Here is an 18,636-nt window from a genome sequence, read left to right as displayed (position 1 = left end):
CAAGTTTTCTATTTGCTAAGCTTCATATGGTCCTATAATATTTTATGACTTTTTCATAAGAATCATTGTCCCTTAGTGTATGTACTATTTGGAATCATTGGGTGAAATATTTGCCTAAATACTTCAAATACAGGGTGATTTCAAAGTTAGTGGTCTTTTAGTTACTGCAACTAAATTATTTTGCACTCACTTTTTTTGTTTTACTTTTTAAGTAATTGAGAGCCTTAAATGCCTCAGTTAGATTTGACTAAAATTCCCTTATTATAAGTTAAGGTGTGAAATTTAGAACTTACCTCTTCAGGACACTGCTGCTTATATCTTTTTTTTTACATAATGCATACATTTTTCTACATTATGAATGAAGAATGTTTGTATTTTTGAGTAGATGATTCCAGCAATTTCCAATTAGTTATTTCTTTTCGTAGCTTTTGTAAGCTATTAAAATTGTTTCTGTTCTTAACTATGTGCTGGCTGATAATTAGAAAACTAAATGCTACCCTTGTTTAGCTCCACATTGGGATTAAAAATGTGGTTCATTTGAATTTACTTGACAGTGTAGTCTATAGTAATGCTTGTCAAAGTCTGGAATGAAATATTGGTTTGGGTATTTGCTTTTAATTTCTCGTGTAATGCTGATCAGTACTTTTGTAAAGGACAGCAAACGTTACAGCAGTATTACATTACTGTTTACAAATATGTTTTCTTTTTTAAATTAGATTTTTCAGATCTTCTATTCCTTCCCTTCCTCCTTTTTTCCCCTACCTCTTTCCTTTTATTTTATCTTTGCAGACCAACAAGTCTTTGAAAAGCACCATTTTAAGAGAACAGACCTATAGTTCTTTCTAACTTTGTTTCTTAAACTAGTCATTTAGCATGCTTGGGACCAAGTTCTCTAAATAATTGTCTTAGCATTTTTAGGTCATTGTAGATTGTATATATAACTAATTTTTAACAAGTGCTTTTTATTCCTTAGGGCACTTTTCATAGCCAGCAGGCGTTGGAATATGGTACCAAACTCGTTGGAGGAACCACTCCAGGGAAGGGAGGCAAGATGCATCTGGGCTTGCCAGTCTTTAATACTGTGAAGGAGGTAATTAATGGCACCTGGATTTGACCATCAGAGAAGGAGGGGAAGAGCAAGCATTCTTTGGGTACAGATCTTAATTATATCCCTTTTGGGAGGGTCATTTAGGTTTTGAATACAGTAACCTAGAGAAATTTGAATTGTGGTAAGAACTACTGTGTCATTTTTATTGGCAGATATGCCTCATCTATTAAGGGAAGAAGCACTATGGCCTGGCATCTAGCTGACTTACCTTCCACCCAGAATGGTGACTACTATGCCAATAGTACAGTTGCCAGTACCTACACCTCACACCTACTTTGAGTATGGATGAGGGTAGGTGCTATGCTAGGTGCTTCATGCACATTGCCCCATTCAGGCTTGAGCACAGCTCTAGGGGCCAGATGTTCTTATCAGCCTTGTTTTCTAGCCAAGGACAATACTATATGCAGGTGATGAGTGGTGCAGTTTTATGCAAGCTAAATTACAGAGTCAACTTGACCAGTCCCTGGATCTACTTTCTTCAAATTGCTGATTTCTTAGCATATAATCACAAAATGAGTGCTGCTGTTCTTGAAATCATCAGCATTTAAAAACCAAATTTTGGGTCTTTAGTTATAAAACTAATATGTACTAATTGTAAAATTCAGATGCTGTAAGGTAAGTAAAGTAAAATTCTGTATCTTAGGTTTGCCTCTATCTCTATATTTGTAAAGCTAATTTAAGCTCAGTGTATATTTTTTTCCTTCTCTAGGATTTACATAAAATAACATTTTTAGCTGGACACTGGTGGCTTGGCCTGTACTACTGGCTACTCGGGAGGCTGAGATTTGAGGATTGTGTTTCAAAGACAGACTGGGCAGAAAAGTCCATAAAACTCTTATCTCCAATTAACCACCCAAACAAAAAAGTGGAGCTGTGGCTCAAGTGGTAGAGCGCTAGCCTTCAGTAAAAAAAAACTCAGAAACAGCTCTCAGACCCTGAGTTCAAGCTCCAGGACTGACACCCTCCCCACCCCCCCCCCCCACTCCAAAAAAAAAACAACCAAAAAACAAACACCACACACACAATTTAAAGAACCTATAGTGCAGATTTTCAGGTTATTTAATAAAAATAGGGAATAAGCTCAGTACTCATGGTCACTATATTGAGAAATCCTGTATTTACTCTTCCCATCTTAAGCATATTTTAAAGATAGATTTTATTTTAAATTAAACAAAACACTTTTATTGTTACTGTGAAGGTGATGTATAGAAGGGTTACAATTAGATAAGACAGGTAATGAGTGCATTTCTTTTTGGACAATGTCACCCCTTCCCTCACTCTCGCCCAGTTTTTCCCTCCCACCCCACTCACAAGTTGCATAGTTCATTTTCATCATAGTGTCTAGTGAATGCCATTCTCAGTTTCTTAAGCATACTTTAAAGGTATATTTAAGTATTTTTTAAACTTTTATTTTTTAAAGATATATTTTAAAGTATTAATATTTTTAAAGAATAAACTTACAGACCTAATCTGTTTTTGAACTACTACCATAATTGAGGTTAATTTGTATTCTTAATCCTAAAAGGCAGGAAAAAAAGCTAAATGTCCTTCAAATTTAGTTTTTTATTTTAAACTTAAAGTATACTATATGCAATTGTGATCCAAAAAGGAAAAAAAAAAGATTACAGATCATAAGTTTTGTATTTTTCCATTCATTTTTCAAAGCTTTTTCCCACTATTTGAACTCTATTATACATCTCTTTATGATCTGAAAATGTAGATTTTTTTTTTGTAGAATCCCTCTAGGTAGACTTTTGTCATAAGTGGTTGACTTTTCTTTTTATAAGTGATTCATTTATTATTTATAGTGGTACAGATAGCTGTGGCATTTGAATATTTTGTAAGTTCTTTGATATGTTCTGTTTCTTTCTTACTTATTCAGTTCTTACACAAGAACTTTTTGGATGAGTAGGAATGATCCCTTTCATTCAGTATGACTACTCAGCACATAGTGCTTGTTGTCACGGTATAGCTTCTGGCAGTATTTGTAGCCTTAAGAGGTGAAAACTACAGGATATATTTTTCAATAAAATGTTGCATGCCCAGGATCCAACCTCAGTTTGTTTCTTTTGTTCATACTTTCCTATCATCATTGTGAACAGTTTTTGAAAAATTATTTCTGACCTCAACATCATTTGTGGATGATTTGTCTCTATCCTTTTCCTTTGCTCATCTGTCACTGTCAAGATGGCACTATAGTAGAGGTAGTCCTTAGCATCTGAGAATGTGGGCAGTCAATTCAGATTTTTCAAAGATAGTCCTTTATTTTTGTCCCTTTTACTTGTACCTGTATGTTCTGACCTCAGTATTTATATCAACTGTAAAATTCCATGGCACAGCCTTTTAGAATATTTTCTTTGTATCTTAATCTATGGGGAGGAAATGTGCTGTAATGGAAATGAGTGAACATTTTGGAATCATGTATACTGAGGTCCCAGCTGGGTGACCTTGTGCAATTATTTAGTGTGTCTTGACATCTTGATTTGAAAAATGGGGATATTTAGATTTAGGACTGTGGTGAAGCCTTAACTGAGTCTTGTATTAGAAATGTAGTGGAGAGAGTTGTCAATCTCTCAGAATGTGGAAATCATTCAGGGAAGATTTTCAGTGTGTTACAGAATGGATGTTACTGCTCTTGGAAGGTCAGAGATCACAGTACTCTATCCATTATCATAGAAGAGACATGACCACGCAGAGAAATGAGTAGAAAGATGTATTTATGTTGATAGACGTAGAACATGTGTAAAGGCCAAGTGTTTAGACCAAGCTCAGGTTCAGAGAGAGCAGTGGTTAAGTTGATGCTCTCCAACTGCTTTGTGTTGTAAAGGTGAGAGCATTAAAACATTCTTATTTTAAGGTCACTCAGGCATGTGCATCTGTTCTTGATTTGTTCATTTCTAATGAGTATGAATTCAAAGTAAGAAAAATCAGATAAGAAAACTCCATTTTGTCAGGTGTGATGAAGCAGACCTGAAATCCCAGTACTGAGGACTGAGGCAGGTGGGCCCTGCTGGTTATTACTCTGTGAATTCATAAATATCCTGGATGAACAAAGATACTGTCTTGAAGAAAAAAAGAGAAGAGGAAAGATGAGCAAAGTCTCTTGGTGCTATTTGCCAAATGGTATATATTTTTAAGTAGATGTTTTGAGAGCTAAGCTGTAAGCACTTGAAGGCTCATTAGGTCTTGTAGGAGGTAGAGAGGCAGTGCTTCAGGGTTACTAATGTGCTGTTATTTGAGGAAATGAGATGTCACAGAACTTTTCAACTTATAGTGGCAATCAACTGATGTAGAGAACTGGCTAGGCTGCACTTTGCTGACTGGTGAACTAGACTATGGAAAGAATGAAGATCTCCTATGTCTCCTGTGATGTCCCTTTCCCCTACACATTACTGAAATCATGGTATTGAATTTATTTTACAATGTTTATGACTTAACCAATCAAAGTGCTTTATGGTTAATTTTTCAGGCCAAAGAGCAGACAGGTGCCACAGCGTCTGTCATTTATGTCCCTCCTCCTTTTGCTGCTGCCGCCATTGATGAAGCTATTGAGGCAGAAATGCCGTTGGTGGTGTGCATTACTGAAGGTATCCCACAGCAGGACATGGTGCGGGTCAAGTACAAACTGACACGCCAGGGAAAGACGAGGCTGATTGGCCCAAACTGCCCTGGAGTCATCAATGTGAGTTCACAAAGTAAAAAGATGCCAGATTTAGCCTTTTGCAAAGTGCAGTAGCTCTGAGTCTGTCCCAGTATGTTTGTGTATGTGACTTAGGAGTTTATCATTTTTCTTTCAGCCTGGAGAATGCAAAATTGGCATCATGCCTGGCCATATTCATAAGAAAGGAAGAATTGGTGAGCAAGATTATTACTTTCTTCCAGATTTAAAAATTCTCCCAAACCTCAGATTCACAAAGAGAATTTATGACTATGCAAATCAAATTTATTTTAATTCATTTAATTTTAGTAGAATTTACCAGGAAAGTTTTAGAGGGAATCAGTTCTATATCCCAAATATAATGGATATATTTGAGAAGCAATTGCAATGCTAGAGAACCAATGAAGACTGGGTTTGGGGGAGTCCAGGAAGGGGCCGGCATAAAGACATGTTTCTTGCTCAGCACTCATGATTGCCTGTAACGGTAGTTACTTTATTATGTTATTGCTGAGTAGTAGTCTATTCTATGGCTTTATTACAGTTCCTTTTTTCATCTTCTCCTATTGGGTTATTTCTTAAAAACAAGGCTTAGATGAACATCTATGTATAGGCTTTTTTATGAGCACATTTTTATTTCTCTTGGACAAAATACCAGGAATGGAATTGCTAGTATATGAATATGGTCAACATTTTTTTTTTTTCTTTTTGGCAGTACTGGGATCTGAACTTGGGGCCTTGTGTTTGTTAAGCAGACTCTGGTATCACTTGAGCTACTGCACCAGTCCTATTTTTTTTCTCCTTTTGTTATCTTTAAATTGTTGTTCAGAAGGGTTTCAGTTTAATGTTTTCACTTATGTGTATGATACATCTGGGTCAGCTTCACCATGCCCATTTGTCCCATCCTTATCCATCTCCTCAAGTTTACAAGTTCCATTTTGAAGTGTTGTACATTGAGTATTATGACTATTTGCCCACCATTCCTCTTTGTATTCATCCATCCCTTCCTTTTAGTCTTCCCCCAATCCTCCCCTCCAGTGAAGACACTAGTTCTTTTTGGCTTTAGTTTAGCTTAGTTTAGTTTTGTTTATGCGATTTGAACTCAGGGCTTCATACTCTCACGTGGCCTTTTTGCTCAAGGCCTGAGAAAGAAAGGCCTCCAGTTCCAACTCTGTGTGTGTGTGTGTGTTTGTGTGTGTGTGTGTTTGTGTGTGTGTGTATGTGTGTGTGTGATACTCTCACGTGGCCTTTTTGCTCAAGGCCTGAGAAAGAAAGGCCTCCAGTTCCAACTCTGTGTGTGTGTGTGTGTGTGTGTGTGTGTGTGTGTGTGAGTGTGTGTGTGTGTGTGTGTGTGCATGCGTGCACACGTGCTCTAGTCCTCAGGCTTGAATTCAGGACCTGGGTGCTGTCCCTCAACTTTAGTGCTCAGGGTTAGTGCTTTCCCACTTGAGCCACAGGTCCACCTCCAGCTTTTTTTGGTGGTTAATAGGAATAAGGGTTTCATGGACAGTCCTTCTCTGGCTTGGCTGGCTTTAAACCAGAATCCTGAGTAGCTAGGATTACACAGTTCCAGCATTTTGCTGGTTAATGGGACACAAAAATCTTTTGGATATGTCTGTCTAGGCTGGCTCCAAACAGCAATCTTCAAAGATCAGCCCCTTGAGTAGCTAGGATTGAGTGTGAGCCACTGGTGCCCAAGTGCTTTAGTTATTATTAGAATTATTTAATAGCGTCTTGCATTTTTGCACAGGGCTAGGGTAAGATTGTTATCCATCCACCTAGGCCTTCTACATTGCTGAGATAACAGATGTGTACCATCATGCCTGGCTTGTTGGTTAAATAAGGTCTGGCTAACTTTTTTGCTCAGTTTGGCTTTAAAATCTCAATCATTTCTGTCTCTGGTTAGTTGGGATTTCAGGCATACACCACCACACCCAGCTATGTTAAACTTTTTAAAGAAATGCCTAATAGCTATTTGAAGTGACTGTCACTTTGCATTTTCACCATCAATGTATGAGAGCTCCAGCTCCACACCTCTACAAACACTTAGTTTTTAAACTTTTAAAATTTCATCATTTTATTAGGGGTTAAGTAGTACCTCATTGCATTTTAATTTGAGTGTCTTTGATGGTTAATGATGTAGAGCACTTTATCATGTGTTTGTGTGTTTGTAGATCATATACTTTCTTTTGTGAAGTATTACTTCCATATTTTGCTTGTTATTATTATTTGTGTGTGTGTGTTTAGGTTTAGGGTTAAGGTTAGAGTAGGGATAGGGATAGGGCGAGTATAGAGTTACAGCTAGTGGTAAATTAGTGTTGACTAAGTCATTTCATATTTCAGAGTAATAATCTTGTGGGAAGATGTCAATAACCTTTGCTGTGTGAATGGTGTTAGGAGAGGGGGATAGGTTTAAGGGGTAGGATTGGTGATAGGGTTAGGGATGAGGTAGGGTTGGGGTTTAGTGTTGGGATAAGACTTGGTATAAGGTTAGGTTTAAGGTTAGGGAAAGATTTAGGATTAAGGGTAGCATAAAGTTTAGGGTTAGAGTTAGGATTAGAGGTAGGTTAGGGTTAAAAGTAGGGATTACAGGTAGGGTTAGGATTAGAGGTATTACTATGGTTAGAGTTCAGTGTGGTGTTATGGATAGGGAGGGAGCAGAGGTTGGGTTAGAGTTAGGTTTTTCTGTAGGGCTAGGTTAAGGGTTAAGTGTAGAGCTCTGGGCAGAGTTAGAGTTAGTGATAGGGTTAGGTGCTTTATTTTTCAAGTGTTTTTATTTAATATTTTTTATTTAATCTACCTGCTGAAATCATTTATTTGTACTTCTTAACCATGTTAAATTAGGATTATGTATTTTTTTGTTTATGGGAGTGGTACTAGGGTTTTTAATTCAGTACTTGGTGTTTGCTAGGCAAGTACTCTATCACTTGAGTCATTCCTCTATCTATTTTTGCTTTCATTATTTTCCAGATAAGGTTGTGTGTTTTTCCTTAGACCATAATTCTCCTGTCTCTACCTCCCACATAGTGTAATTACAGGTGTGTATTGTACCTGGCTTGCTTGAGGCAGGGTCTTGATAACTTTTTGTCCAGGCTAGCCTCAAACTACAATCTTGGAGTAGCTTGGATTATAGGCATGTACTACCATGTATGGTCAAATGTATTGCATAGATTGTGACATGGGATAGATTACCTTTCCAGAAGCTCCTCTCAGTCATGGTGAACTATAAGACAAGATATCTAGCTGCCATTCCACCTGTTTCTCCTCTCCCTTTTCATGCCTTTTCCAGATGTGAAAATCAGATATTTACCACAGAGTCTTGATATAAAAGGAATTAGGTAGAATATTTGACGAATCCAGCAGGACATTGACTTTTCTTCTTTCCCACTCTTCTTTCAGTGATTTTAAAGACTGTTTGTTGTTTGGCAGTTCTTGGAAATGTAACTATGAGGAAGGTAGATAGCATTGCCGAGTAATTCTGTAGTTGATGGCTTGTGATTGAGTACTAAAGTCAGTCCACTTTAAGCAGGATTGTATCTACCAGATTCGTATTGATATTGTCCCCTCCCTAAAGAAGAGGGAATATAGAGTTTTCCTGCATTGCTTGTTTATTCATAAAATAACCTTAATGAATTACTTTTTTCTTTACCTATCTTAAACTCTTGCTTTAGTTAAAAATGTTTACCTTGTATGTACTAATTCATTATGGCAAGTTTTTATAATTTAGTTTACCATCATCTGTCATATGAACACAACCTAATACTTTGAATTCTCTTTTTAAGGCATTGTGTCCAGATCGGGTACCTTGACTTATGAAGCTGTACACCAAACAACACAAGTTGGATTGGGACAATCTTTATGTATTGGTGAGAGATTTTTTTCTAAAACTCTTTAATTGGAGTATAATATCTTTATTGAAGGAGTATAATAGTTACTACACTGATTTAGTTATTTGTAAAAGGTTTTGATACCATTTTATTAAAAAGTTGTGTGGTCTTGAATTTATTATGTTTATGTGTGAAGTCCTGTATTTTTTCTAGATTCATGGTCGAAGATTTGATTTTTAGGTTGAGACCAAACATTAAGGAATGTGTGGCTGGACAGCCTTTGTGCATGAAAACGTTGCTTGTTTTGCTTGCTATGAAGAACTTCCTTATATTAGGTCTTTTGTTATCCCCGACATTATGTTAATGTGTTATAAAATTACTGAATTCTTTGCCATTAACTTTCTTTTTTTTTTGTTTTTAAATTTTATATAAGTATAACAAAGTTAAAGTAGGAAAAAGAGAAAAAAGGAAAACATTTCTTGTTCCCTTTGTAGGAAATGAGAGTTAAAGACTCTCATTGTCTCATTTTTAAGGCAACACTTTTAGGTACCTCTGAACTGACAACTTGTATTGTTAACAGCCTTTTTGAGCACAAAATCAAGGGTGAGGAAAGCTAAGTTCCCTAGGACTTCTCTTGCTTCCATACCATGTTGCTTTTTACTTTAAGAAGTAAAACTTCCAAGTTGAGTTTGGAGCTGGGCTCATGCCTGTAATCCTAGCCATTTAGGAATCTGAAATCTGGAGAATCACAAGTTGAAGCCAGTCTGGGCAGAAAAATCCCTATAGCCTTCTAGCTCCAAAGTAACCAGTAAAAAGCCAGCTGGAAGTGGCTCAAGTGGCAAAATGCCAATTGAGTAAGAGTGAAGCTTTACGTTCAAATGCCAGTACTGGCAAAATGAATGAATACATGAATGAGCGAATAAAAAATAAAGTTTCCTACAACGTTTTGCAGTTTGAAATAATTTTTCTTCTTCCCCCTCCAAAAAAGTTAGACACATTTCTAAATTAGGTACATTTATAAAATAGAAGTATTTTACAAGTATTTCTTTAAATCCTAAAATTATAGAATTTCTTTTTCCTTTTTGGTGGTACTGAGGTATGAATTTAGGAGTTTGCATTTGTCAGGTTGGCAGTTTGCTACTTGAACCAGGCCTTCAGCCCTTTTTGCTCTGGTTATTCTTGAGATGAGATCTTGCTTTTTGCCTTGACTAGCTTGCATTATAATCCTCTGTTTATACTTCCTGTATATATTGTATGATAGGCACATGCTACTATGTCCAGCTTTTCCAGTTTAGTTGGGGTCTCACAAACTTTTTTGCCCAGGCTAGCTTAAAACCTTAATCTTCCTAATCTCAGCTTCTCATGTAGTTCGGATGACAGTGATGCACTGCTGCTCCCAGCTGTTCCTTGACAAGGGATCTTGAGAACTGGTCAGGTCTCAAGCCAAGATCCTTTCCCAAATAGCCATTCGTACCTGGAAAAAAAAATAACATTTTTAATAACAAAAGTTTATAGAATATAGACTTGGAATGTTTTGATTGCACTGAAAATCCATAAATTTCTTGCCAGAAACATTAATTGAGCCTTTTTACTCATGAAGCATAATTTAGGCATACATAGGACAGTTTAGTAGGATGGACAAAGGAAGGAGCAGATTTGGTGATTCCATTTTCCCCTGCTTCAGTTTTTGATTTGTAGATGGAGAATAGTAATGTCCACTTACCAAGAGGTTAGTCAGGTTTAATATGTATTGAATAGAGCACAGACTTTGATCCTTGGTTGGCACTGTTTTTCTTCTTCAACTTCATTTTCTGCGGATGCATTGAAAAGTAAGAGATCAGACTTGCCTTCAAATTTGAAATTAAAAATAAAGAAAATTTCAGCCAGTCTGTAGGGAACGTTCTTTAGTATTATGTCAGTCCTGTCCCTTTGTGCAGAATCCTCATCACTATATCTGAAGCAAGAGGGCCAGGATACCTGCTCCCCTGTCACTTACTGACACCTGTCTTCTATTACTTTTTGTCAGTAATGAAGTTTGCACTCATTACTGAGTGCTGGCTGTATTCCACTTAAGCCATACAGGCAACACTTTTGCTTTAGTTATTTTTCAGGTAGTGTATCATGTGTTTTTGCACTTGGCCAGCCTTAGACCTAGGCTGCTTGTGTAGCAGCTGGTATTACAGGTTTTCATCATCATATCCAGCTTGTTGGTTGAAATGGGGGGGGGAGAGGGGGTGCTCCTGGGCTTCCTCTGTTTGCCTCCTGAAAAGCTGAGATTCCTGGAGTGTGTCACCATGCCTAGATTTGTATCTTAAAATTTGTAAATGGTTTCTTTTTAACATGCTTTATGAGGTTGTTTCTTTTTACAAAGAAATTTGCTAAATGTCTAATCGTTTCCTTTAGGGTACTATTAACTTACAATACAAACATTTTCTTAAAGTGGTCATTTCTAAAGAGTTAATCAGGAATAAGTTTATGGGAGGAAGAAGCTTGTGTAAAGGAGCTATAAGAAAAAGAGGATTGTTTTTATACAGTCAGGAACCAACTACCATTTACATTCATACTGTGATAAGGAGAAAAGTAGATTATTTTATATAGTGACAAATGTATGGTAACATTTTGAAATGTTAAATACAGGAGTGATATGTTTAAAAAGCTGAGGAAGAAAGGGCAGACCACATAGAAAACCATTTAGAAAAATATTTTTTGACCTAAATTCCATGATTCATCTTTGAATTTTCAACATACGTTGTTCTTCTTCCACTTTCTCAGGCATTGGAGGTGATCCTTTTAATGGAACAGATTTTATCGACTGCCTTGAGGTCTTTCTGAATGACCCAGACACACACGGCATCATACTGATTGGTGAAATTGGTGGGGCTGCAGAAGAAAGTGCTGCAGAGTATCTGAAGAAGAATAACTCAGTAAGTGTGCCTTTCGGAAAGTAACGCCTTGCTCTTGATTAATACCAGATGCTTAGAACTGATTTCTAATTTTTGAACTGGGCCTTCTGTACTGGACACTTAAAAGATTTTTTCTGAGTTGGTTATCCTCTTCAGTTCTCAGAGCCTGTTCTCTTTCTCTACTCTGAACCCTCCACTTGGGGCATTACCTCACAGTGGTAGTGAATGAAGGATCCATTTATCAGATACTCTTGGGACTCCTGAAGCCCTACTTGAGCTGTGGCTGTGCATTTACACCTGTGGCTGATGTTATTTCCAGGTTGTCTGGCATAGTGTTCTTTGTCTTTCCCAAGGCTGGCTTTCTAAACATCCTAGCCTTTATACCCTTTTCTGGCCATTCAGTCTTCATACATTAGCAGGTTGAAAAGCTATACTCCACATGTTTTGGGGAGCGCTTTCTTGCTGCCTCTGCCTTACAGTTAGATGTGGGAACGAGTGTAATGTTGTGCCCTAATAGCAGAAGGGAGTAAGCTTTCCTGGGGTGAAGTGGGAGGTGGAGGGGAGAGGAAGTAAAGTAATGCCTGAAGCAGCTTGCAGCCTACCTGCCTGAAACAGTTTGTAGCCATCCAGCCTTATTCAGTGACTGCTGTGGCCACTATTGTGTGCAAGCATTTGGGAAAAGCATGCAGATGACTTCCCAGATTCCCTCTGGTACCAACAAGGGAGTTAAAAAAAAAGTCTTTAGAAGGCCAGGAAAGCCATGGATATACCTTTTCTTCATGCTTGTGAAAAGGAATTGGGAAGCCAATAAATGAAATGCCACAGCCACACAATAAATACTGGAAGTCAGAAGGAGTAGTCATAATCACCTTCAGGCTGGTGTGCACAAGCAGTGCTCAATTGCTTATGCTTTAAGGAACTTTCAAGGGCTGTTGTAACTATACTTGATTTTGTCCTGTGGTGATGGACTGAACCTAAGCCTAGACTTGTTTGTAGGATGTTTCTGGTTTCTTCCCTTACCTGTCATTCATTTTCTAGCCCTCAGCTGTCTCTTCTTCTGCCACTTAGAAGCTCAATAACCTTGAGAATGGTTCTGAACTTGGCTGCCTCATTTTCCTCATTGGCACAGTAGGGATACATTAGGGATACATGCCTCCTGGGCGGCGGGTGGTGGGTAGTGGGTAGTGGTAAGAGTTGTGAAGCTTCAGTGACACAGTAACATATAACAAGGTGGTGATGCTAGGCACACAGTAAATCTGGTTTAACTCTGTGCTGCCAAATTTCCCTACTCTCCCAACATTGTTTTTCTCTGAAGTCTCCAGTTTGTACCTCTGCTTTTTCTCCTAGTTTCCTTTTTCCTTTTATCTTTTATTTACTATTTCATTTTATTATCATTAATTTTGTGGTACTGGGGTTTAAACTCAGTGACTCATGCTTGGTAAGCAAGCATTCCACTTAAGCCACATACCTTCTTTTCCTTTAGTGCTTTTTGGTTTATTTTTTAGATAAAGTCTCAGAATTTATGCCCAGAGCTGGCCTTGGCCTGAGATCCTCTTTATAAGGGGGTTTTGCATCTGTGTCACTGTCCAGCTTGTTTGTTGACACAGGGTTTCACTCCTTTTTTTTTTTTTTAATTGGCGTTGAACTGCAGTTCTTCTATCTCTGCCCTAAGTATCTGTATAGATATGGACCTCTTCACCTGGCCATTCATGGCCTTGTTTCATGTGCTTATTCCTTATAGTTTCCATGGCAGGAACCACAGAAACTTCTATTTCTCATCTTGCTTCCACTCACTAAATTGTCTCCATGAGACTTCAGTGGTTGTCTAGACCCAGAGCCTCATCTATAATTACTCCCTCTGCTTCGGTTTCAGTTCTCATCTCACCCCACTCTCGCCATCTCAGTAGTGTCCTTCTACTCTCTTTCTCTTTAAGGCCATAGACCCATCTTTCTTTCTGAATCCGTGTTACTGGTTTTTGTCCTTTTGAAACCAGACAGTATTTCCCATTATGTTTTGAGTTAAAGGCCACATTGAGCAGGGTATTCCAGTCCCTCACATATTACCTTAACCATCTTCTCAGATCCACGTCTTATTGATTTGCCAGTGTGCATTCTCACTTGCCCATGTTTGTACCTTCTGCAGATGTGGTCATGTCTAACTTTCAGTCTGGACTATAAATATTCTTGGTGCCCAGACCAGTCTCCTGGTACAATAGACACCGATTAATGCCCAACAAATGGAAGAATTAAGTGGATTTGTTAGGAAATTAGAGGAAAATATTACTAGGTTCTCTTGAATTCAGAAAAGTTATAAAGCTTAAATTTTAGATTAAAAACAGGTTTATTTTGAATTAAAAAAGATTTAGGAAGAAAAAAAAAGATTTAGGTAATACAACACTAGATTATTAAGGTGAATATTAAGATGTACTTAGGTCCAACTCTAAATCCCTTGAATATTAGAGAATGGTGGGAATACTAAACATGTATAATTCCTATTCATTGTTAATTTTTAGGGTCTGTAGCTTAGTGCTAGATCACTTGACCTAGTATGGGCAGTGTCCTGGGTTTGATCCCTAACACCACAAAAATAAATAAATTATTCTATTTACTCTTACTTAATGAACAATGTCTCTTAGTTGCTTGTTTTTTGAAATTAACATTAGTTAGCTATACAAGGGGAGATTTAATTGTGATAGTCCTTGAATTTATACAGTGTGTTCCAGTCAATCTCCATCACTTACTAATACAATTTCAACAGATTTCAACTGTATATTGCCAGCAATCTATTTTGACCATATTTATTCTCTTTTACCTTTAGCCAAAGCTTCTCTTGTTTTTCTTTCCCTCCCTCAACCCTTGGCTGATCAACAGTAAGATGTTATCAAGGGTTTTTCTAACATATTCTGTGAATTAACTCATTTTTGATGCTAACCTTGGGGCTTGAACTCAGGGCCTGGGTGCTGTCCCTGAGCATTTTGCTCAAGGCTAGCACTTAACCACGTAAGCCACAAGTCCACTTCTGGCTTTTTGATGGTTAAAGAAAAGAGTGTCATGGACTTCCTTGCTTGGGCTGGCTTTTGAACTGTGATCCTCAGATCTCAGCCTCCTGAGTAACTATGATTAGAGACATGAGCTGCTAGTGCCTATCTCCTCTGAATTCTTAACCTCTGATCTTGTGTTACAGAAACCCTTAACATAATACCTGGCACGGAACAATCTCACCAGATGTTATCTGTAGATACTATTGTCATTATAAGAGCACATTAATTATTTGTAAAAATTGTGTTGCTTAATCTTTATCTCCAGCCTTTGAGTAAAATGTGTTTGTCCTTCTTTGAAAGTGAGGCTTGGGAAGGTCAGGGGCTTGTCAGACAGATTCCAGTACAGTGCTGACTTCATCACACTGTGGAAAGATGAGCAGTCAGACCACAGGAGAAAGACAGAGTCAGCAGTCCTGGGCTTGGGCTCAGGTCACTCTGATGCTGTCCTAACTGGTCTTTTAGTTCTCAGACTTTCACCTTTCTCACCATACCATGTCTTTTTGCAGATTTTACTTTCCCCTTAGTCTAATTGTGTTTTTCTACACCTTGAAAATCTGTAGTGACAGAAGTAGCAATGTGGCTCAAAGTGGTAGAGTTCTACAGTTGGGCAAAAAAGGTCAAAAGTAGTGCCCAAGCCCTGATTTCAAGCCCCCAAACCAACAACAACAAAAAATCTCTAGTGATCTTTCTTTGGCAGTGGGCAGAATATAAATTTATTTGACATTCTAAGCATGTCATTATCTTTTCCTTCACAACTTTGGAGGCATTGTAGGAAAGGGATAAAGTAGAAATCAATATCCCTCAAATATGAGATTCTCATTTTTTGCAGAGCGCACGAGTGAGAGGACAGTTGTCTAGCTTATATGGCTATAGTTGTGTCGCCTTGCATAGCTAATTTATGCTAATTCCGAAAAAGAAACAACTAATGCAAGATCAGCTGTCCACTAACAATAAATGACTTGATGGAGTGGTTTTCTTTCTATACCACAGGCACTGTAGTAGGTTTTGGACAAAGAGAAACTGGTGAGCACTATTCCCTGTGTTCAGGGAGCTCATTGTTTCCTGGGAGAACACTTTGGAATAGGCTTACATCCAGTTTAATGTATATAAGAGTAGAAACATGGCAGAGGCAGAGTAGGGCCACTGGAGAAGTTATCAGGTCTGAGGACATGTGTAGAGATCATGAGGAAGACTCCAGGAAGGTTTATAGAGGATGTTATATGTATGTGTTCAGTGCCTTGGGTTTGACCCCCTAGCAAGATGTAAGCAGGTCTTTGAAGTTAAGAAAGAATCTTCTAGATACCCAGGCAGAATGGAGAATATTGTGAGCAAAAGCACAGGTAGAGAAGTTTGGGTTCCCAGAAGATAAAGAAGAGGGATAAGCAGTGGGAGCCAAGCCTAGAGCAAGCCATGCTAGACCATGCAGCACCTCCCAGGAGTCAGGGTAGCAGCGTGGTACCAGTTTTCCCTCACTGCTGGCTACTTGGGATAAAACAAAGTTAGTTTCACTTAAGGATAAAATTGGTCAGTTTTATTAAAACTTGACCTTTGAGTCAGCATTTTGTGGTAAGCTTGGGAGTAAAGCATTGTACTGGAGCTGTGACTGGAAGGGACTGCTTCCACAGAACACCAGTGTACTTGGGAGAATGAGTGGCAGACACACTTGTGTATTTGGAATAAATGATCAAAGTGAGCTTTCATATCAGAAAAACACAACTGATAGTACTTGTTGCTAATGATAAATTTCAACTTTCAAGAGAATATTAAAATTTTGCAAAACTTCTGTCTGCCACCATAAACTTAACAACTTCTATGCATTTAAGCTCTTCTAATGAGATTTGTGTGATATTGATAAATAGGTGATACATTTGTGTTGAATGATCAACTGTGTCTGCATTTGGAAGATGTTTGGAATACAACATAAACTGGTATTTTCAAACTTACCAATGAATGTTGCAGATTCATGGTAGAGCCACTCAACGTGTAAAAGGATTAATGGATTTTAAAATGAATGGATTTTAAAATGAAAAAGGACAAGTTCATTGTTAGGCTTCAGATTCCTACATTGCCTTTAACCTTTGAGAAATTACTATTTGAAGAGGTTTGTTTAGTATCAAAGAAGAATGTTAACAGTTAAATGTAAGGCAGTTAAAATGCTTCTCCCTTTCCAACTAATGTCTGTATGAGGCTGGGTTTTCTTCATATATTTCAGCTAAAACATAGCAACATTTTAAATATAAAACCATCATGTATTAAGATAAACAGAATTGGAAAAAATTATCTGTAAAATGCCACTTCCCTCATTATAATTTTTTTTTTGTCAGTTGTGGGGCTTGAACTCTGGGCCTGGGCACTGTCCCTCATCTCTTCAGTTCAGTTCAAGGCTAGCGCTCTACCATTTGAATCACAGTGCCACTTGAAGTCTTCTCATGGTTTATTGGAGATAAGAGTCTCACAGACTTTCCTGCCCAGGCTGGCTTTGAACCCCAATCAGATCTCAGCCTCCTGAGTAGCTAGGATTACAGGCATGAGCCACTGGTGCCCAGCACACTACAATGTTTTAAAAATGCCATTTAGAAATTTACTTTTTAAGTGAAATAATAAAGATTTATAGAATTTCTTAGTGTTAATTTCTAGTACAGTGAATACCTTTGGTTATAATCTTCATAGCATAGATAACTCACAAGACCTCAAATGCCCAAGTATGCTAGTGAATGGTGATTGATTTGGGCAGGGGAAAGCCATCTCATCCACAATTTTTTTTTTTTTTTTTTTTTGGTCCGGTCGTGGGGCCTGAACTCTGGGCCTGGGTGCTGTCCCTCAGCTCTTCAGCTCAAGGCTAGCGCTCTACCACTTGAGCCACAGCGCCACTTCCGGCTTTTTTCCTTTTTTTGCTTATGTGGTGCTGAGGAATCGAACCCAGGGCCTCAGGCATGCAAGGCAAACGCTCTACCACTGAGCCACCTTCCCAGCCCTCATCCACAATTTTTTTTAACATGCTTTGGTAAGTTCAAAAATATCAGTTCATTGAGTTACGAACATCTTGCAAATGCGGACACAGTAGATCGTTAAATGTCAACATATCACCTGTTTATCAGTGTCACACAAATCTTATTAGAAGAGTATAGGTGCAGAGAAGTTGTTAAACTTACAGTGTCAAATATAAGTTTTCTAAAATTTTAATATTTACTTGAAAGCTCAAATTTATCATTAGCAACAAGTACAATCAATTATTTTTCTTAGTAAGCTCACTTTGATTTTGGGTTTGACTGGCTTCTTTTTTAGATAGTTCAAAATATCACTTTCTCTCCAGGGCCCAAATGCCAAGCCTGTAGTGTCCTTCATTGCTGGTTTAACTGCTCCTCCTGGCAGAAGAATGGGCCATGCGGGGGCAATCATTGCTGGAGGAAAAGGTGGAGCTAAGGCAAAGATCTCTGCCCTTCAGCAAGCGGGAGTTGTGGTCAGCATGTCTCCTGCACAGCTGGGAACCACCATCTACAAGGTAAGCAAGACAAGTAAGACCCTTTGAAGGTAGCCACAGTGGAGACCTGGAAACCAGGCCTTTTCTTCTGGGCTTGAGTTTATTTTATGCATTCTCTGTACACAGCATAATAAATCTTAGAGCACTTCATTAATGTTCTAATGCCCTCAATGAAAGACTTTCTAAATAAAAGCTTTCTAATTTAAACATAGAGTTGCTCTGTAAGTACACCAGCAATACATCAATATTACTTAAAGCCTCCTTTACAGCTTCTAGATTTAGGAGGAAAAAACATTTTGGAGGACTTAAGTTCCATGATCTCCATTTTGGGATATGGAGGGCTTGTGTATAGGGTTCTTGGCATGACTCAAGAAGTTTCTATTTCTAGGTGGAGGTGTTGGAGGCTCAGTACAACAAATAAAAGTATGTGAAGAGGTAGTTGGAGTAGAGAGAGGTATAAATAAGGACAGGGAGTCAGCCTTCGGTTTTTCTGGCCCAGGCTGTGTTGTGATACTATGGTTGCTCTCAGTTTGGAGGAACAAAGTTTTAATTGTTGCTTTGCTTTTCCCTTTTTCTTACAATATTGTAGTTTAAGATAGTCTAAATGATCCATTGTCTTTT

The 18,636-nt window shown here is 38.1% G+C and overlaps 1 protein-coding gene across 1 annotated transcript in view; it reads left to right on the top strand.

The window, feature by feature from the left end:
* The window catches only part of Suclg1 (succinate-CoA ligase GDP/ADP-forming subunit alpha), a 28,459-nt gene that overhangs the window by 8,752 nt on the left and 1,071 nt on the right, over nucleotides 1-18,636 (top strand). Inside the window, exons 3-8 of the mRNA XM_042690454.1 lie at nucleotides 974-1,090; nucleotides 4,578-4,790; nucleotides 4,906-4,963; nucleotides 8,546-8,629; nucleotides 11,363-11,514; nucleotides 17,848-18,036. Coding sequence (XP_042546388.1) covers nucleotides 974-1,090; nucleotides 4,578-4,790; nucleotides 4,906-4,963; nucleotides 8,546-8,629; nucleotides 11,363-11,514; nucleotides 17,848-18,036 — 813 coding nt within the window. The remainder of the gene's footprint in view (nucleotides 1-973; nucleotides 1,091-4,577; nucleotides 4,791-4,905; nucleotides 4,964-8,545; nucleotides 8,630-11,362; nucleotides 11,515-17,847; nucleotides 18,037-18,636) is intronic.

Source organism: Dipodomys spectabilis, unplaced genomic scaffold (genome assembly GCF_019054845.1).
Source record: "Dipodomys spectabilis isolate Male_0828 unplaced genomic scaffold, ASM1905484v1 ptg000137l, whole genome shotgun sequence".
Taxonomy (NCBI): domain Eukaryota; kingdom Metazoa; phylum Chordata; class Mammalia; order Rodentia; family Heteromyidae; genus Dipodomys; species Dipodomys spectabilis.
The sequence above is the reverse complement of the archived record's forward strand: the minus strand, read 5'-3'. Positions and strand labels throughout refer to the sequence as shown.